General features: G+C 45.7%; 2 protein-coding genes across 3 annotated transcripts; one reads left to right on the top strand and one right to left on the bottom strand.

Annotated features, from left to right (window-relative positions):
* The first annotated feature begins 11193 nt into the window (after positions 1–11193).
* On the top strand, positions 11194–15356 carry LOC125518808 (probable mediator of RNA polymerase II transcription subunit 19b). Of its 2 annotated transcripts, XM_048683676.1 has the most exons (7): positions 11196–11467; positions 11903–11970; positions 13069–13355; positions 13442–13630; positions 13721–13780; positions 13870–14013; positions 14894–15356. In XM_048683676.1, exons 2-6 carry the CDS (start codon positions 11940–11942, stop codon positions 13912–13914), a joined length of 612 nt encoding a protein of 203 aa, XP_048539633.1. In that variant the 5' UTR covers positions 11196–11467; positions 11903–11939; the 3' UTR covers positions 13915–14013; positions 14894–15356. The 2 variants fall into 2 exon arrangements, with proteins under 2 accessions (XP_048539632.1, XP_048539633.1); XM_048683675.1 differs by having other exon boundaries at positions 11194–11467; positions 13721–14013.
* Positions 15357–17160: 1804 nt separating this feature from the next.
* LOC125518809 (NADH dehydrogenase [ubiquinone] 1 beta subcomplex subunit 2-like) lies at positions 17161–19837 on the bottom strand. The gene is made up of 4 exons (XM_048683677.1): positions 19622–19837; positions 18297–18342; positions 18135–18203; positions 17161–17498 (listed from the first exon to the last, which is right to left on the bottom strand). Exons 1-4 carry the CDS (start codon positions 19726–19728, stop codon positions 17469–17471), a joined length of 252 nt encoding a protein of 83 aa, XP_048539634.1. The 5' UTR covers positions 19729–19837; the 3' UTR covers positions 17161–17468.
* Positions 19838–20823: the final 986 nt, after the last annotated feature.

Raw genomic sequence — 20823 nt, 5'->3', positions numbered from 1 at the left:
ACTTTTTAAAATATCTTCACAAATACAAAAAATGTACAAGAATTTTCAATAATGTTCATGTATTAAAATTTTGATCATAAATTTAGGAAATGTTCATATTTCAAAAAAACTTCTGGAAATGCAAAAAATGTCCGTGGTTGCAAATTTGGTCTGAAATACAAAAAAAGTTTGCGTTTGAAAAAGTGTTCAGGAATTTCAAAAAATGTTCGTGGTTTCAATTTTTGGTTAGATATATTTCATGAAGCTCCATTTTCAACTTTTGTTCACAAATTCAAAAAAAAATCGCGGTTTAAAAAAATCATAATTTAATGAAATGGTCCATTTTTCAAATATTTGTTCAAAACTTCAAAAAATGTTCACGATTGAAAATTTTGTTCGAAATGTCATAATTTGCTCATAACTGCAAAAAATGGTTCATGTTTTTTAAAAATATTTTCTACAGTTTCAAATTTTTTGTTTGCATATGCAAAAATATGTTCCAGTCCACGAAAAATTGTTCAGAAATACAAAAAATGTTTGCACTTTTTGAAAATATACATTTTTTTAAGATGTTCACTACAGTAACTAATTCCGGTTTCAAGAAGGCGTAGCAAATGGGTGTGGAGAGCCCTTTTGTCTCAAATCGGCAAGCAAGCCATGGGAGGCACGTGAAGGAGACACACCTTTCCTATTCTTTCTAACTTAAAGGAAGCATCTGGAAGAAGTTACTTCCCCTACGCCGCGCCTAGGGTTTTTCTCCTCTCTGGCATCCCATCGCCAGCGAGTCCCTGCATCGATCAAGTGCTCCTCCGATCCCCTCCCGTAGGGTTTGCGAGTACGCTACCCGTGCTCCCTCGCTCCACCCGTTAGCGATGGAACCTGCAGCGGACACCCAGTCAAAAACCAGCGGTGGCAGCGGCGCCGCCAGGAAGCCGGATCTTGGTGACTTTCTCGAGCAACTCAATCTGGAAGATGAAGTCTTTGATGATCTGGTAATTGATGAGGATGATCCCGAGATCAATGAAAGTGTGAGATGGCTTGCCCTCGCTAGGGTTCACACGGACAAAACTTTCAGCCAAGCAGCCTTCTACAAAGATATGCGTGCGGCGTGGAACCCGGCGCGGAAAGTAAGGTTTAGGCTGGTCGGCCACAATTTGTTTGTCGTGTAGGCATCATGCCTAGGAGATTGGGAGCGCATGGTATAGCAGGGTCCATGGCTGTTCAGAAATTGGATTGTGCTGATGTGCCCATACGATGGATTTACCAAGGCGCATGGAGGAGGTGCTGATGGTGTTTATGCCAATTTGGCTCCAGATCCACAAGCTACCGGACGGGTTTTGCAAGACGAGTATAGTGGAATCGTTACTTATGAACGCTGGTGAAATCTTGGAGATGAGGTTGAACAGGAATACCCGTGGCGACTATGTCAGAATTAGGGTTCGCCATGATATTCGCCAACCCCTCACAAAGTTCGTAAGCATTGTCAGAGGAAAAAGCGACAGGTGTTCTTAGTTCGGTATGAGAAACTGGCACGATTCTGTAGTGTCTGTGGAATAATTGGACATGATTCAAGGAATGTGGTACATGAGGAGAAGAACAAGAAATTTAGAGGTTGGCTCTACGCGGATGGACTGAACAAGACACGTACTGATGAGGTGTTCGGTCGAAGTGGTGAGCAGAAGCAGACTGAGAATTCCTAGTAGAAGTATAGGACGGAGAAGACAATGGTTGACCCTGACGTGTTGGATACTGCCTCCAGCCCATCAAAGAATGTCCATATGAATATGCAGGTGGGTCCATCGATTAGGAAAAGATTGGCCCTGGAGCTTGAGAATACAGAGAAGGGGAATGAGGTCAACCCAGCACCTCTCGGTGTGTTGGTTCTGAGGGCATCTTCAGCCGTTCGGCACCCCAGGACGCCTAAATAGAGCGGCCTCGGGGCGTGCCGGCGCTAGTTCGGTCCCTGGGGGCGACCTAGCTCCCAGTCACGTCCCCAAGCGTCGGCCCCAAGATGCGGGAAATTTAAACTTGGTCGTTCCCGCTCTCAAAAAAAGTCACAAATCCGGCAATCGGACGTAGTCTGGCGTTACAAAAAACAGAGCACCGCACGCCGCAAGTTCGCGTGCGCAATGACTCACTCGGCGGGGTCGGCTCCAGGCGTTGGCGGAGTTGGCGTGCGCGGGCTCGGCGGTGTCGGAGCTGCTTCGGTGCTGGGCTGTGTCGGCGCGGCTTCGGCACTGCTGGGCGGCGATGTAGAGGTGTCGTTCGGGCTTGGCGTCCGTGTGGTCGTGGGCGCGGGAGCTTGCGTCGTCGGCGTCGTCGGCGTTGCCGTCTGCATCTGGTTCAGGATGATGCCGCGCTCCGCCATGTACCACGCCCTGAGCTACTCGTCGTTGCTCTGGAGCATGTCCGCCCCGCCCATCAGAAAAGCCATGTCGGTGTTCCTCTTCTTCGCGGCGACGTTTGTCCGGAGCAGGTCGAGCTTGATGGCGCTGTTCTTCATCAGCGACGACCATCGCGCCTCGGTCTTCTCTTCACGTAGGACGGCCCGGGCCTGGGCGTCGGCGAGGCAATGCTCGATGGACTCCTGCACTCGCGCGGTTGCCGCGTCGGCGCTTTTCCCCTTCTTTGCCAATTTGTGGCCGTCCGGCCGCCCCTCTGACGTGCCCGGAGTCGTCGCGTCCGGCTTGTATTTCTCCCTGGCCTTGTCAAGGTTACGTCGGACTTCCGCCCACTTCTCGCACTTGTCAATGCGCTTGTAGACGTGGAGGTGCTTGAAGTCGGCGTCTTGGTTGTCGCGCCTATACATGGTGAACATACGCAGCAGCTGCGCGGAGGAACAAACAGTTGGCAGGCGGCGGGCGTTGACGACGAAGAGATGCGGGCGAACGGCGTGCGTACCTGATCCTCAACGCTGGCGCCGCTCTCCGGGCGAGCCGCGACCTCCTCGAAGATTCCATGCCATTTGTTGCACGCCAACTGGATACGCCCCCAATGGTTCGCCATCGCCTTGGAGCCGCGCTGCATGTAGACACCTTTGAAGTACGGGTCGACGAGTTTCCGCTCGTCGAACTCGGCCTTGATGCGGTCCCAGTACGTCTCCAAGCTCTGGTTCGCGCCGGTGGTCGGGTCGAGGCAGACGACTTTCCATACTTCGGCGAGGCATTCCTCCTCCTTGGACGTTCACTTGATGCGCGGTTCGCCTGACCTAGCCGCCCGCTTCTTCTTCTTCTGGCGCCCCTTCGTCGGAACAGGAGCCGACTCCTCCTCCTCCTCCTCCTCCTCCTCCTCCTCGTCCTCCTCCTCCTCCTCGGGTTCCTGCGCTTCGTGCGCGTCCTCGCCGTAGACGTAGCCGAGCTCGGCCTCCATGTCGCCGCTGAGATCCACTACCTCGTCCTGGGTGGCGAACCCGGGAGACGCGGCGGCCGCGGTCGATCCTGTCGCGATGATGTCATCCATGTCGGCTCCTGTGTCGTCCGTGTCGCCGAGGTGCGAGAAGGGCAGCGGTCCACGGCGGAGATGGGGCGTCGGTGTGGACGCGTAGGCGGCGGGCGGCGAGTAGTTGTATGGAGGGTACTGCACGCCGACGAAGGCGGGCGAGGGTGTGCGCGTCGTGGGGTGGCCGTGGGGGAAGGTCACGTTTGGGTTGAACCCCCGTGCGCGTCGCCGTCGGCGACGACGATCCCCATGGAGATCCGACGCCTTGCTGTCCCCAGGGCGCGTACTGGGCGTGGCTGACGACGGGTGGATTCATCATCCTCGCGTGGTCGGCCGATGAGGAAGACGCCGCCGCACGCGCCACGTTGTCGCGGGCCTTCTTGGCAATGGCCCTGTTCCGCCGGTCGGTGGTGACTGCGTCGCGTCATTGAACTTCCACCCTCCACTCGGCGTTCGACATGCCCGGTGGCTTCGATGGCGGCACCCTCGGCTTCCTCTGCTTCGGCTGGGCCACGGTGCCAGTCGTGGTTGCCGCCGCGCGCGGCATGGCGTACTTCTTCGGCGGCATGGCGGCGACTGGAAGGCGAGCTGGAGGGGGTTTGGCGGGAGAAAGGGAGGGAATGGCGGGAGGAAGGCGAGCGAGCGGAAGAGATGCGAGGGAAAAGCGTCAAGAAGCGGCGGGAAAAGGCCCTCGGGTCGTCGCTAGGGCGGGCCCACGCGCCTTTTTTGCTTGTGCTGGCTCCTCAAGCGTCCCCCAGGGCCCCAGGTTCGGCCTGGGTCCGCCGGCACCAGTTTTGGCCCGAGCCGGCTAAAAACAGGCTTCTAGGGGCGCGACTGGGCCGTTTTTTTGGCGCCGGCGCGGCAAAATCGCCTGGGGAGGGCCTGTTGGGGGCGCGACTGGAGATGCCCTGACCAAAGGTATTGGTGAGGATGGGGGTGTGAACAAGTCACCTACCAGTAGTTCAAATAGCAAGAGAGCTTGGTTCAGTTCTGAAGGATTTTCTGGTGATAGATCGGTGACCTCCCTCGAGGTGGACCGCCGGCCACAATGAGTCTGTTAATGTGGAACTGCCGAAGGGGACTGCCGGACAATTCGCGAGGTTTTGACCCTCTCAAAAGCCAATTCCCCGAGGCTAATATTTCTATCGGAAACAAGACAAGCCTCAAGTAATATGGAGAGACTTAAGTAGGGATTACACTTGAAGGGTTTTGTGGATGTATCTAGTGATGGTCTAAGTGGGGGTCTCGCTCTTTACTGGGATGAGAATCTTCAGGTGACGGTTTTACATTCTTGTGTACGGTATATTGACGTGCGGATTGTAGACAATGCTAATGATAAGTTTTGGAGGACAACTTTTGTATATGGTGAGCCGCTGGTGGAGAACCACCATCGCATGTGGACATCTTTGTCTAATCTTGGAGCTATGTCATCAGAACCGTGGCTAGTGTGTGGAGATTTCAACAAGGCAATGTGTCAACACAAACACTTTTCTCGTTCTCAGCATTCTAAAAATCGGATGCTTTTGTTTCGGGACTTTCTAACGTCATGCAAGTTGTTGGACTTGGGATTTTCTGGGATTCCGTTTACTTATGATAATGGTCAGCAGGGTGATAGGAATGTACGTGTCAGATTGGACAGAGCTTGTGCAGATGAAGCGTGGACGGATTTGTTCCCATTCATGCAAGTGGTGCATCTGGCGTCTTCATGTTCAGACCATGCCCCTGTACTAGTATGGTTATCACAGGTGGAACCTATGTGGGCTAGAGCTACACCCAGGTATGAAATAATATGGGAACGACGCCCTGCTTTGGGTGACGTGATGGCTGATAGTTGGGGGAAGAGTAAGCCTGCTGGTAACCTTGGTCTAGTCCGAGATGCACTAAAGGAGATGATGAATAGATTGTGATTATGGAGTAAGGAAAACTTTGGGCATGTCACTTCTGAACTGGAGAAGTTGCGAGCTGAACTAGCTGATTTACAGCTTCAGGATGCGGATATGGCCGTGTTAAGGCAGAAAATGCAACAACTAGATGAACTCCTCTATCGAGAGAAGATGCTTGGGCTTCAACAATCGTGGATCACGTGGTTGAAAGAAGGTGAGCGGAGTACAACATACACTAGTAGAAAATGAGTCTTTAGTCCCGGTTCCAGAGGATCTTTAGTCTCGGTCCTGCGACCGGGATAAAACGATCGGGACTAATGCCCATTACTTTTAGTCTCGGTTGGCCTACGAACCGGGACTAAAGAAGATCCACATGGCCGCTACTGGAGCAGGGTTGGAGGACCTGTTACCAACCAGGATTAAAGGATTTTTTTGAAAAAAAATATGAATTCATTTTCGATTTTTTTAGTTTTCAAATTCCTGAATTATTTGACAATTTAATCTCTAATCACCCCTCATCTCTACTCCAACCTAAGCACGCTTAACTTTCGAGTTCTATTCCTTTCCAAGTCTGCACTTGTTGTTTTCCTGACAATAGTAATATGTCAATCCTATTAACCCTTAGGTCTTGATGTCACATGATTTAATCTTTTGAAATCCAAACAATTATTAAAATAAAATAAGTAATAAAATAACTAATAAAATTATTTTATTCATTTTTTGCCATTTATTCATTTAATATGGCATAATAATTAATATCTTTAAATCTATAAATCCAAATTCGACAAATAATATATCCATTATTATCAGAAAAATGTGAGGAATCAATTGCTTCTTGGTGAGGAATCAATGTCTGTCTAGTTGCAGCAACTGTTGTTATTTGATTTTAGGAGTTGAACTTGAGGATGAAGTCACACGTTTCACTGTTTGACTTTGAAACTAAGGTTTATTGAATAAGTAGTTTGACCATAGTTTGACCAGAAATTCAAAAAAACTTTAATTTGAGGAAAAAAATCCTTTCAGAATATGTGGATTCTAGAAATTTGCAGAATGGCTTACGGCGGTGGAAATCGGAACCGGCTTCTCGTGCTGAACATTTCAATACATTTTTTTCAACATCGTATGCAAAAGTTATAGTTTTTACTTTTTCATAACACTTTTTTGCAAAACATGTCGAAATTTATGTTTTTTGATTTTCCTAACTAGTACATCTCGAAGGATTTTAATTTTTAAAGTTTTTATCATTTTCTTTTGTTTTTCTTCAGAACTAAAAATGGCGATACGGGGAGGGGGTAGAGTTTGAAAATCGGATAACCCCTTTAGTCCGGGATGGTGTCCATCCAATCCTATCGCCGACTACATCTGCTAGCATCGTCCCAGCCAGAGTCACAACTAAGATTAACCAAGCCAATGTCACGTTCTATTAAAGTGGCAAAAAGAATTACTTTTTAATGTGGCAAAACTAATTCTATCAACTATTATTAAAGGCTAAACAACTATTAATACAAAACAGTAGCAAAATTAATTTTAATTAATCATAAAAATGTATCTATTGTTGTCTATGTTGGGGAACGTAGTAATTTCAAAAAAATTCCTACTCGCACGCAAGATCATGGTGATGCATAGCAACGAGAGGGGAGAGTGTTGTCTACGTACCCTCGTAGACCGAAAGCGGAAGCGTTAACACAACGCGGTTGATGTAGTCGTACGTCTTCACGATCCGACCGATCCAAATGCCGAACGTACGGCACCTCCGAGTTCAGCACACGTTCAACTCGATGACGTCCCTCGAACTCCGATCCAGCCGAGTGTTCAGGGAGAGTTTTGTCAGCACGACGGCGTGGTGACGATGATGATGTTCTACCGACGCAGGGCTTCGCCTAAGCACCGCTATGATATGATCGAGGTGGATTATGGTGGAGGTGGGCACCGCACACGGCTAAGAGATCAAGAGATCAATTGTTGTGTCTTTGGGGTGCCCCCTGCCCCCGTATATAAAGGAGTGGAGGAGGGGGAGGGTCGGCCCTCTCTATGGCGCGCCCTAGGGGAGTCCTACTCCCACCGGGAGTAGGATTCCCCCTTTCCTAGTAGAACTAGGAGCCCTTCCAAGTAGTAGGAGTAGGAGGGGAGGAAAGGGAAGGGAAAAGGAGAAGGAAGGAAGGGGGCGCCCCCCCCCCTCCCTAGTCCAATTCGTACCAGCCCATGGGGAGGGGTGCGGCCACCCTTTGAGGCCTTTCTCTCCTTTCCCGTATGGCCCATTAAGGCCCAATACGAATTCCCGTAACTCCCCGGTACTCCCGAAAATACCCGAATCACTCGGAACCTTTCCGATGTCCGAATATAGTCGTCCAATAGATCGATCTTTACGTCTCGACCATTTCGAGACTCCTCGTCATGTCCCCGATCTCATCCGGGACTCCGAACTCCTTCGGTACATCAAAACATATAAACTCATAATATAACTGTCATCGTAGCGTTAAGCGTGCGGACCCTACGGGTTCGAGAACTATGTAGACATGACCGAGACACGTCTCCGGTCAATAACCAATAGCGGAACCTGGATGCTCATATTGGCTCCTACATATTCTACGAAGATCTTTATCGGTCAAACCGCATAACAACATACGTTGTTCCCTTTGTCATCGGTATGTTACTTGCCCGAGATTCGATCGTCGGTATCTCAATACCTAGTTCAATCTCGTTACCGGCAAGTCTCTTTACTCGTTCCGTAATACATCATCTCGCAACTAACTCATTAGTTGCAATGCTTGCAAGGCTTAGGTGATGTGCATTACCGAGAGGGCCCAGAGATACCTCTCCGACAATCGGAGTGACAAATCCTAATCTCGAAATACGCCAACCCAACAAGTACCTTCGGAGACACCTGTAGAGCACCTTTATAATCACCTAGTTACGTTGTGACGTTTGGTTGCACACAAAGTGTTCCTCCGGTAACGGGAGTTGCATAATCTCATATTCATAGGAACATGTATAAGTCATGAAAAAAGCAATAGCAACAAACTAAACGATCAAGTGCTAAGCTAATGGAATGGGTCAAGTCAATCACATCATTCTCCTAATGATGTGATCCCGTTAATCAAATGACAACTCATGTCTATGGCTAGGAAAACTTAACCATCTTTGATTCAACGAGCTAGTCAAGTAGAGGCATACTAGTGACATACTGTTTGTCTATGTATTCACACATGTATTATGTTTCCGGTTAATACAATTCTAGCATGAATAATAAACATTTATCATGATATAAGGAAATAAATAATAACTTTATTATTGCCTCTAGGGCATATTTCCTTCAGTCTAACAGAAGCATACTACAAAACATGTTAAAATCTACAGAAAGAACTAACTAAAAATAATTGAAAACAACAATTAAAGGACTAAAACAACTATATAAGCTAAAGAATATTGTTTTAATTAAAATCCTAATTTAAATTATTCTAAAAATAACCAAATAAATCTTACTGTGACAACAATCTAGCATGTGACTAGGAGCAAAAATAATTAAATTTAAAACTATTTTAAACTCAAATTATTCACAATCTAGGGTTTGAAGTAAATTTGAACAAATTCAAATTAAGATCATACAAATTTGAAGACTAATGGCACAAACAGAAACTAGACACAAGTTTAAATCTAATGCAAAAAGAATCACTCAAAAACATTAAATATCCAAAAAGATATAAACAATTTTAAATAGAAACTAAAAACAAACAAAAAAATGAAAAAATAGAAAAGAAACTTTCAGAACCCCTTTAGTCCCGGTTGCTGGCTCCAACCTGGACTAAAGGTTAGAACCCCTTTAGTCTGTTTCCCACGTCTCAACCCCACAGCCAACTCCCACTAGTAATTCTCATTCCCCTTCCCTAACACTACCAAACACGCTTTGGGTGTTAGAGCAACTCCAACGGGCCGACCCAAACGGACGGCGATTTCGTCCGCTTTTTGTCCATTTGGGTCGGCCGCCCGTCCGGCGTCCGCCTTGTTTTTCATATGGGTCGGCAGCGCGCCCAACGCGCCGACCCATATGTACAGGCGTGGCCGGCTGGCCACCCAATTTTACATTGATTTGTATTCAAACATATTGTGAAATGAAATAACAAGCAAAATAGTTTAGCCGCCCAAATAAATAGTATAATTTTACAAGCCAAATACAAATAAAAATATTTCACATAGTTTTGCAAACGAATAAAATAAGATACATTGTGTGATCCTAGCAAACACCGGCGAGCGCTGAAGCACGTTGATATCATTGTGTGATCCAGCCATGCCAAAGAAAGAGTGCCAGATCCAAAGATCTTGAGGCGCCACGGCCTCTAGTATGACAGTGCAAGCCCTGACATGTCCCTTATATTGCCCTTGCCAAGCAGAAGGGCGGTTTTTCCACTCCCAGTGCATGCAGTCTATGCTGCCAAGTATCCCCGGGAAGCCCCTGCTGGCATTCATCGCCAACAAACGGGTTGTATCTTCAGTTGTCGGCTCTCTCAAGTACTCAGGGCCAAACACAGCAACCACAACCTTGCAGAACTTATACAGGGACTCTAGGCATGTAGACTCGCTCATACGGACGTACTCGTCAATGAGATCACTGGGCACTCCGTATGCAAGCATTCGGATGGCGGCAATGCAGTTCTGATAAGAGGAGAAACCAATCTTGCTGACGACATCCTGTTTGCACTTGAAGTAGCCATCATAGCCGACCACCCCCTCTCTAATACGGTTGAAAACATGCCTACTCATACGGAACCGGCGGCGGAATTTGTGATGTTTGAACAACGAGTTTGCTGTACCAAAGTAGTCCTTCCAGAGAAGGAAATGCCCGCTCTCTCGGTTACGATTCAACGCCGGAAGGTGGCCCGGAATGGAGCCACGAAACAACGGCCGCTGGTTGTTGAGGTGGTGATGGACCAACACAGCAGCCAATATCTCCTCCCCGTCGTCGGACGACGAATCGTCGGAGTCGCAAAGGAAATTGTGGAAAAAGAATTCGTCGGCGGAGTCCATTTTCGTACCTTGGCAAACTGTCGAACAGCTTGCGGGCGCCGAAGAAGGAGACGACCGGCGAGGGGAGACGCGTCGCCCACAGACCAGCTAGCTGCCCTGCCGGCGTCCGACGAGCGTGCCGGTCGGATGTGGCGGGGGCGGCAAGGAGTCTTCTTGGTCGCGGGCGGCTGTGCGGTGGGGGAAGCGGCGACGGGAACCAGTTTGCTCCCCGGCGACAAAACGGCGGCGGCGGGCGATGGGGGGCAGGGGCGGCGTTGCTGGACGGATGTGGAGGCGGCGGCAGCTAGAAGAGTCGCCGGCAAAAATGGACGGCGGCATCGGTGACGGAGGAGGCGGGGCGAGGGTTGCTTGTTGGCCGGAGAGGGGAGGGATGAGAGGGGAGGCCAATGTGCCACAGACCAGCGGGCCCGAGGACAGGAGTAGGCGAGCGCGCGCGCGTCCGGCGGGAATGGGACGTCCGCGGACGAAAAACAGACGCGCGTTCGTTTGGGTCGGCGCGTTGGGTCACCTTTTCTGTCTGCGCCGACCCAAACGGACGGCCGCAGACGAAATGGGTCGCCCCATTGAAGTTGCTCTTAAGGCTGGATTTGGTGACCACACATGTAGGGGCCAGTTCTTTTGAGTAGATTACGGAGAATCTCGGTCTGATATTTTTTTAGCCAAAAGAACTTGATTGCCTCTCCAAAATCTTCAAAGAATCCTAATACAATCCAAAATCTCCAAAATAGTTGGATTTTCCCAGAATATGAGGATTTTGGCTAGTCCCTCAAAAGAAAAGAGTTAACAGAGTGCCCCTATTGCAACAGGTTATTACCACAAGAATGCCACCGAGCCCGCACGACTTGTACAGAGAAAACGAGCGCCCCTGCCTCGACGCCTCATCTGTTCGCTCGGCTCGAACTAGAGCAGGGCCAGCGCTAGGGTTCCAGCGCCGCCGCCGGCCCCGCCTCGCCGCCGCCGGCCCCGCCTCGCCGCCGCCGGGACCCACTCCCGCCGCAGCCCAGCTTCCTCCACGGCGCCGTCTGCCCCTCTGCCCTCTGCCGCAGCCAGGACAACGGGAAGCTGCCGCCGCGCCCCTCTGCACCGGCTGCCCACGGCGCCTCCGTCCCGAAGCTGCAGATCATCCAGTCCTCCACTCCTCCACGGTGAGCCATCCTCTCTCTTCCAACTCTCTCTTCTTCTTTTTTTAGCTATAAATTGGATAGATGGAAAAACTTTGTTGCGTAGATGGATGAATCGATGTGTCAATTGGATAGATGGATGGATGGATGGATTGATTGTTTAATTTGTTAGATGGATGAATGATGCCAGGTTTTTCTTGTTGATATCGTCAGTGCTATATATTGGTCCTGTTCCTAGATATTGGTACTGTGAATCTTTGCTACGATATGGAGATTTTTGTTACATTATTTAATTCTGCCTTTCAATGCTAATGTGAGAATGGTGAATGGTAATGGTAGATGGAGAAAGTCAAAGAACCCAAAGCAAATTGGGATAGTGCTGCTCATACAATTTTTACTGAGAATGATTGCCTCCACTTTCGAACATTAGTTGTAAAATATTGTCGAATGGAATTTCAGGTTAAGATGACTTGTGCATAGGTCGAGCTTCAGTCTGATGGATTCTGACGACAAGAAGTTTGGCAAAGGTACTGCTTTTGTCAAAATGCAGAAAAGTAGCATTGGCAAGCATATTCATCTCCGCTAGGGAACTTTGCCTCTGTAATTAACTATGGATGTTTATACTACACACTATTGGAAGTTTAAAGGATTTCTCACCATTGAAGATGAAACCGACCGGTTGGGAGCATCCTCTGCTTCATTAAGCATCTACTTTACTTGATATCCTTTTTTAAGTACTGTGATGTTGCCATGCCTATTTGTGTTTGTTATCTGATATTCCCTTTGAGGGCAGGCCTAGCGCAATGGTGAAGTCCTCCCCACTTGTGCCAAGAGGTCCTGGGTTCGAACCAGCCTCTCTGCATTGCACTTTGCAGGGGTAAGACTAGGTTCCTGTAATCCCTCCCCAGACCCCACCTTGTGTGGGAGCTTCTATGCACTGGGTCTGTCCTTTTTTATCTGATATTCCCTTTGTTTCTTTCTCTGTCTTTTGACCGCCCTGATTCAAGTTTTAATCAATAATAAATAATCCAATATTATGTGGGTTACTGGGTTATGTTACACATTTGATGCCATTCGACTTGTATACATAAGTACTTCTCTATTACTGTAGTTATGATTCTTATCTTGTAGCCATCAGCAAAATATTGCACAAGAAATATAGATTCGACGTTCAAACTTGGACAGTCAATCTTGGTCCTACATTTGATACCTTAAGCTGGCAGCATCTCTGGAACCGCCAAAATTTCCTCATGTTGACATTTTTTTGTCTATATGTTGAACAACGGGGTTTTCAAGTCAATGAGTCATTCTGGGGTAGCGACTCGGAAAAAGTTGAGCCTGCAGTTGTGACTAGTCGCAACTCGAGTCGCTAGTCGACACGTTTAGTCGACATTTTTTTGTGACTCATCGACTAGTCGCGCGACTCGAAAACAATGGAACAACCACATTGTCTTTTGTGCCCCCTGATAAGCTACTTTATTGGACCCTACCAGAGAAATAAGTGCCCATTGTACTTGTATGCATGAGTGCGTTTTCCTGGCATGGTTCTTGATGCGCATCCTTCTCCAAATTGCCTTGGTTATATGCAATGCTGGTAGTCCATAATATGACTCTTTCTATTTCAGGACCTAGGGAGCTCACTGGTGCTGTTGATTTAATAAGTCAGTACAAATTGGAGCCGCACCATGATTTCTTTTGCAAGAGGCCTTTGCCACTTGCAATCTCAGATACACATTACCTTCACAATGTAGTGGGGGACACTGAAATTCGGAAAGGAGAAGGAATGGAGCTAGATCAACTCGTTCAGAATGCATACTTAAGGGATAAGCCTCCTCATATTAAGCCCTTTGATATGGAAACACTGGGGCAAGCATTTCAGCTTCGAGAAACTGCTCCAGTAGATTTACCCTCTGTAAGACCATTTTTGCCATCCTACTTGCTTTATGGTGTTATATTGCATTTTCCTATCATACACTTGACAATTAAACCAATCAACAGGCTGAAAAAGGTATACCTACCATTTCGGGCAAACCGAAAAGTGAGTCCAAGGACAAAGAGAAAAAACATAAAAAGCACAAAGACAAAGATAAGGACAGGGAGCATAAGAAGCACAAACATCGACATAAGGATCGGTCTAAAGACAAAGACAAGGACAAGGATAGGAAAAAGGATAAGCATCATGAGAAGGTCGCTGCATTTTCTCTATGTTTAAAACTTCAGTATCTCCAAGTCTTACTCATCACTTAGCTATACTTTATATGTCCGCAAATTGTTCAGAAGAGGAAGCATGAGGGGACGGAGGATTCGGCAGACGTGCATAAGCACAAAAAAAGCAAGGTGATATACAATTATTATTTGCTTCCTGGTACAACAAATTTCCTTGCAGCACATTTTGTTGGTCTGTTAACATGACTTACCTATGGCAGCATAAGAGTTCCAAAACCGATGAGATGGGTAATGGACTTAGTTAGCTACAGGTTTTCTTCTTACTTCTGTTGTCAATCAATGTCATATTCTGTTAGAAGGAGGCTCAAAAGATTTCCGTCACCAGACCCGCTGCAGATCAATTGGTACGTGCTTCTTGAACTTTTATTTGCTGTTGGGTAGATGCATAAATTGATTATTTTGTATTGCTTTTCTTAATTCTTTGTCTTTCGGTGAAACATGAATTCAAATGTTTCAGATTTAAGCTGCATAGTGAGCTTGTGTTTTTAAGTCAACCTAGATTTTATTTTATTATTTGGAGCCTAAATGATGAATACTTTAACCTTTGGTGAATTATTTATTACTCATTCAAGAGAATAAGATCTGCCTTTTGCCTGACTTTGTAAATATTAGTCTCATTTGATTTTATCTGCATCTTTTTTTTGTGAACAATTTTATCTGCATCTGTACAATATATGATGTTAGGGCCAGTTGCCCTGACATTACTTTATGTCCACTATCAGTTTTAGACCTGGGCCAATTTCATTTCTTCAGTCTCACTTGACTTGAGAAGTACAGTTAGATATTTCCTTTGATTGGCATCTCTAGTGGTATTAATATATCAGTTATGATGGGCCTGCTGACTTTCTATACTATGTGGCATGATCTGGTTAGGCCTGACTTGCATCATAAATTCATAATGTAGTCACTAGTCGTATACGGTTTGCAGTTTACCAACACTTTGACCATACCATATGGTGATTAATTGGAACACAATGAACTATTGAAAAAGATCACTCGCAGTTTACTTAGTGATGTTTCTTTCGAAATCGTCGTATGCCATTTGCAACTCTTTGACGTCTGCACCTTGTATAATCTTCACAATTATTGTCCATTTCAAATAAGATATGGAAAACACAGCCAGATGAACACCAATGGCGAGAAACATTGGCAAACAATAGGCTTTTGTTTACATCTGTGATAATCCATGACTCTTAACTCTTTACTTTTATGTGGGTGATGCAGATATCATGAATGGCAGTTTATTTGAAGGTGCTTCAGATGAACGTCTTGCCTGCTGCTAATTATGTTGTTCTTGCAGTGTGGACCATGTGAAAAATGTAACTTGTAACAAAGGGACAATCCAACTGTATTTTGCAACCTTTTGTCCCTCGCTGACTAATGGGTTGCCTTGTAGGAACATTTAGATCAGGAAATCTGAGTAGGTGTTTTTGGTGAGATAATTTTTAAGACTAGGATCAGTTAACAATTTCATTTAGATTGAACTTTTAATGAGATTAATTTAAAAGATTAGGAGATCTGGGGATAGGTGTCTTTAACGAGACATTTATCAAAGGCTAGAAGCAGTCAATTCTGTTAACCAGGCCTGTGATAAAATAGTTGATGTAGCATGAGATAATGGTAAAAAAAATATTGTATGATATGGAAATGGAGCTTCATTCCTCGTGCTGATGAGGAAACTAGTTAATTCACCACCGCCTGGACTTGTTTCGAAGTGAAAGTAATCAAGTTAATTTGTATCGGTAGAATGACATGTCTTGTGTTTTCAAGAACATGCAAAGATGGTCAGGAATTAGACACTAAACCCTGTTTTCTCCTAGAACTGTGTAATGTTCTGCTTCTGCCCCAACTGATATACATTGGCTGTTTGGTTCTAGGCCTTGCATTGCCACACTTTGCCACACATTTTTGTCAAGCTTGCCTAAAGTTAATTAAACAAAATGAGAGCCACAAGTTGGCAAGCCTAAGAGAATTTTGCCATACTTTTTGTGTGTATGCCATGTGGGACTCTAGTGTGGCTTGCCTAAGGTGTGCCTTGAACCACTCATCTAAGTTGGTCAAACTTGTCTAACCTTAGTGTGGCAACCTTTGGCAAACTTAGTTACAAACCAAACAGCCCCATTGTATTGCAGACCCTAAGACCGAACGCATAGAAAAACATAAACAAAACAGACTAAACCCAAAACATGATATTCTCAGTGTCGAATCGTGCTGCTTCCTCCAGTATTCCTGGGGCCTCTCATTCCTAAATATGTTGAGGAAACATGAGTGGTCATATCATTCCATTAGAGCCAGTCGAGGAGGTTGTATATTTCACACTGAACAAATGAGACATGTGCTAGAGCAATAAGAATATGGGATCCTTTATCTCATCTCTAGCTATTTAATACAAAGATATTAACCTCTATACCAAATGATGCACATTATTAAAAAAGAATGACCAAATGACAGCATAGATAAGAACATACAAATAATTTTACAAAAATCTCGTTCTCTTGCGGCAGCACTCCCTTTGGAGGACAAGCGGGGCACTACTTCAACAGTGGCTACCATACGACCCTTTTCGACAGCCCTAATGCGGGCTACCGCTGAAGCATACGACCCTTTTCGACGGCTCTAATGCGGGCTACCGCTGAAGCATACGACCCTTTTCGACGGCTCTAATGCGGGCTACCGCTGAAGCATACGACCCTTTTCGACGGCTCTAATGCGGGCTACCGCTGAAGCATACGACCCTTTTCGACGGCCCTAATGCGGGCTACCGCTGAAGCTTGGAGCGGATGCTGATGTGTGTTGGCTGAACACCTCTCTTTTGCTAGTGTTGTTTTGTTTGCGATTATGACATAACCGGTGTTGCATCACCCAACCACCTACATCTTAGATAGCTCATCCTTGTGTTGTGTTGTAGCTGGTGCCCGGTGTTTTGTTGTGTGTGTGTTTTTCATGTTTCTTGCCTCCGCAAGATGTATTGCCCCTCGAGCTATATGAATTTTGATCCAGTTTTTCACATAAACTGGATCATGATTTTGACCCAGTTTCCACATAATAAACCGCCTCATTTCTTTTGAATTGATAGCAGCTACTACTAGATGTTACATTAAGGATTCAGAATCATAGAGTATATACATACTATTATTTGGTGATATATCCACTAAGCTCTGCATTGCATGCGTGGATTCAGTCACTTCCTATTTAGTTGCTAGTACGATCGATGCACGCACGCACATCCGCATCAGGAGCTGCAGAGATCGATGCACGCACGCACAACTGCATCAGGGGCTGCAGAGTTCACCAGACGGCCAGACTTAACAGGCTATAGGCAGCTCGCTCGAACACCACCCATATGCAAAATAAGTATATTTGCCATGGCACGGGGGCACAGATCATCACCAATAGAAACAGCCGGCTGCAGGAGCTTGAACACCTGGGCTGGCTTAGGCATGCTTGCTACTTGACACTAACTACTGGAAGTTAAGAGTGCTAAACAGCAGTAACGCTTAGACATGTTTGCAATGCGCTACTCGAACGGGATACATATATTGTCAGAGGATTTCTCAGAGCGTGCGACAACAGCTGCAGCTATCACAATAAGCAACAACACATGCACGCCGGAGCATTCCCACCGACGCCACAGCTCCAAACCAAAATACATAACAAAGCCAGTTTGTGTGCCAAAAAAAAATATACTCGCAAACAACAGGGGTGAACAATGATAGTTGTGATTGTTTTTTATTAGCAGAGACTTGCGTCGAAACATGCGACGTGTCAGGGTCTCTGTCAGCCGCTTTCAGCGTTGAGCTCAATGGGACGGCGATGACGATGATGAAGCCTGCATGAAAGAACAGGCCAGGGTGCATTAGCTCTGATGTTTATCTCTCAAAAGGCAAACAAAAGAAAGACGTTGTTGCATTGGCTTATCATGAACATAATCAATTAGGCATGCTAGATAAGAAAAACGTAACTTTGACCTCAGTTGATAAACTGTCTTAAGAACTACCAAGAGGATGTATAACATCGACTACCACTACTTGGTAGCTCTAACTCCCTACAGACACGCATAAACATAGCATGCCATTGAAATGATTATGCAGCAAGGTTTAAAAAATGATTATGCAACTCACAACACGTGATAAATTTGCTTTCCTGAGTTGTAATGATCTGTCAATAAGCCTCTAAACTTGATAACATTGAAGATGATAAGATATGCAGAAACCAACATTCCTCTAATCTTGCAATATTTCTACTACTACGGTTCTCACATTATGAAAAGTAAAACTGCTGAAAACAACAATACAAAGCAATTCATAGCAAAAGAGAAGAACAGTCAGATCAAGTTGACAAGATAACAAACAGACTGTTAACAAGACCAGGAACGAAACAGGAGCAACCAATTCAATTCGTTCACAGAAAGTTAAAGGACAAAAGCCCATACAAAAAGAGTGGAGGTGTGATCTGAAGCCAATACCTCATGCTCGTGTGCATGTCCATGACCATGCGCGTGATCATCATGGCCATCCCAAGGATGACGCATACCCTGAAAACATTGATATCATTAACCATGTATGCAAGTAAATCAAGAACATGTGTAGAGTGGAAGGACGAAAACCGAAATAGAATAGAGCAATACCAAGAGCACAGCGCCGTCCTGCTTAGCCCTGTAGAAAATCCAAAACCTGTAGAGAGGTTAACTTTGATTAAGTTTGTAACAGCAAAAGCTTGCGTGCTGTTAAAATAAATGGTTTATAGATCTAAGGATAGATATATAGAATGATACTTATGCCTGGATATGCTTAAAAATACAGAGCACAGGCACAATCAACCTACAATCGAAGATGCCAAGTTTGAATTTGAAAAACATAGCCAACTTTGATATTTTGATCTAGAGCATCAATGCAATTACGCTAGTCTGGTTATGGTAAATTACGCAGGAAGAATCTGGACATGGGCGGTGAAAGACTTGATAACTAAATGGAAAATAACAAAAAGGATTCAGCAGGTTGAAGAAGAAAAGCTGAGTGGAACAAAAGCCTTAACATGCTTCTTTGTGGCATGTGTGTGTTCTTTTTCCTGAAGTCATGGCATTTTGGTTGCGAACTGATAATTACTCCAGTTATGATGGAGAAAACGGTCAATGGATTAAACCATCATTGTTTCTTGTATAGTTGATTGGTTGTTACTATAGGTTCCAGATGTCTTGTGTAATGAAGATACAAAGGTTATACACTCCTAACACCAGGCGCCTCTTTCACTTGACATAAGGTTGTAAAGATATACCAGTACCAGCTTGCTCAAATTTAATGCTCAGCATGAGGCCTTCATACTGAAGGCACTACCCTGAACCTTGGGAACATGATTACACACTTGTTTGCTAACCTGGGTAGATGGTCATCCTCTTGTCGCATGGTTGGAAACTGATAAAAATGACACGCACCACAGTTACTACGGTTGAAGGTACCAGAGTATATGATAACCTGTGCAGATGATCAACCCCGCTTGTTTGCTAACCTGGGTAGATGATCACCCTATTGTCGTAACGTTGGGAACGGCACAGTACACCGCTTGCTACGGCTGAAGGGGAGATTTCTTTTTGGTCTTTGTTCAAGAATAGCACAGGGCAAATGCAGCTGGAGGTGGTTGCCTTCCTAGTATAAGAACCTGGAAGACCAAATCACAACAACTCCCTATGAAACTTCCTACTACAATCACCACGGCTCCGGCGACGGAGCGGGCGGCGAATCGCATGGCCGAGACAGAACCAGATCGGACAGACAGCACGCGCGACCGAGCACCTCCCACTCTAGATCCCCAAATCGTGCGTTTGGAACAAAGAGTTCCCAATCAAATCCACCGTTCGGGCCAGGGTCGACCGGGGAAAGCGGGCGTCGGAGCGGCGGGGGGAGGCGCGCGGGCCGGGGGAAGGGAGGAGAGGGGATCGAGCGGGCGGGCGATTACCACATGGTGGCGCAGAGGCCCTTGCCGGCGATGGTGTGCCAGCGCTTGTTGTGGGGGATGGTGTAGCCCTTGTACGTCGTGCCGCCGTGCGCGCCTCCGCCGCCCATCGCCGCCGTCCGCCTCTTCTCGGTCCGGTCTCGCGCTCGTCTGGGTCTGCGCCTCTGTGTGTGTGCGCGTGGTGGCCGACGGGGTTGGGGGTGGGTGGGTGGGATGGATCTGTCTCACTCCCGCAGTGCGCGTGTTGGGCCCGAAAGAGAGTGGGAAAAAGGAAGGGCCAGATGCTTCAAGGCCCGTGGAGGTTGTCTCAAAAAAAAAAAGCTAAGCCCGCCCGCACGAACCCCTAAAATAAAAAAATAAAAAACTAAGGCCGCGCGTTTATTTTAGGTGCTGGCCTGTCATGAAAAACATAGTAATAGATAGATATCCACATTCATATGTATGCAGTCGTTTTATTTCGCTTCTTTGAGAAGCTTTTGGAGTGGTAGACAGCACAAAGGTTCTGTCGCCAGTCCGGGTTCGAGTCTTCTCATCTCCTATAGTCCTATAAGAATAAGACAGGAGGAGTTTCCCCTCTGTTCTCAATCATTCTTTTCTTCTTCTTCTTTGCGTTTTATTTATGGTCTTCATCGATTTTCTCTGGGTTTATATGGCCTCTCTTCTCTTCTTTTCTTCTGCTGGTTTTCTTTGTTACAGTTTCCATAGGGTTTTCTATTTTATTTTTCTCCTTAGTGTGCTTTCTTTATGGTTTTCACCGTTCTTCTTTGTGTTCAGTTTTTTTTTTGTTTCTTTACCCTTTTTTCTCTTGTTTTTTTTTATTTTTTAACACATATCTAATTTTTTATACGAAGTTAATATTTTTAGTATGCGGCGGGAACATTTTTGTACGCAGTTAATATTTTCATATTTTGCAAATACATGCTTATTATTTTTCAAATATATGTTTTGATGTCTAAATTTTTTCATACATATTCTACATTTTGTGTATACATGTGAAAATATTCGCACTTACATTTTTCAAATACATAATTTTTTTTCCAAATATAATTTTCTTCATACACACTGTACATATCTTTATACACCTGAAACATTTTTTAGAAATGTTTAATAATATTCAAATACATGATTAATATTTTCTTTCAAACACATGTTCATGAATTGTTTTGTAATTTGTGTTAAACATTTTTCAAGTACATGTTGATTTT

This window comes from Triticum urartu, chromosome 7 (assembly GCF_003073215.2).
Source record: "Triticum urartu cultivar G1812 chromosome 7, Tu2.1, whole genome shotgun sequence".
Taxonomy (NCBI): domain Eukaryota; kingdom Viridiplantae; phylum Streptophyta; class Magnoliopsida; order Poales; family Poaceae; genus Triticum; species Triticum urartu.
The sequence above is the reverse complement of the archived record's forward strand: the minus strand, read 5'-3'. Positions and strand labels throughout refer to the sequence as shown.

Bases quoted from the DNA above. Each gene is read 5' to 3' on its own strand.
- LOC125518809 (XM_048683677.1), bottom strand. From the start codon at position 19,728: ATGGGCGGCGGAGGCGCGCACGGCGGCACGACGTACAAGGGCTACACC. The intron at 18,343-19,621 runs GTAATCGCCCGC...ACCTCTCTACAG, and splicing joins GGCCTCTGCGCCACCATGTG to GTTTTGGATTTTCTACAGGG. The intron at 18,204-18,296 runs GTATTGCTCTAT...CAATGTTTTCAG, and splicing joins AGGACGGCGCTGTGCTCTTG to GGTATGCGTCATCCTTGGGA.
- LOC125518808 (XM_048683675.1), top strand. From the start codon at position 11,940: ATGGATTCTGACGACAAGAAGTTTGGCAAAG. The intron at 11,971-13,068 runs GTACTGCTTTTG...TTTCTATTTCAG, and splicing joins CGACAAGAAGTTTGGCAAAG to GACCTAGGGAGCTCACTGGT. The intron at 13,356-13,441 runs GTAAGACCATTT...ACCAATCAACAG, and splicing joins CTCCAGTAGATTTACCCTCT to GCTGAAAAAGGTATACCTAC.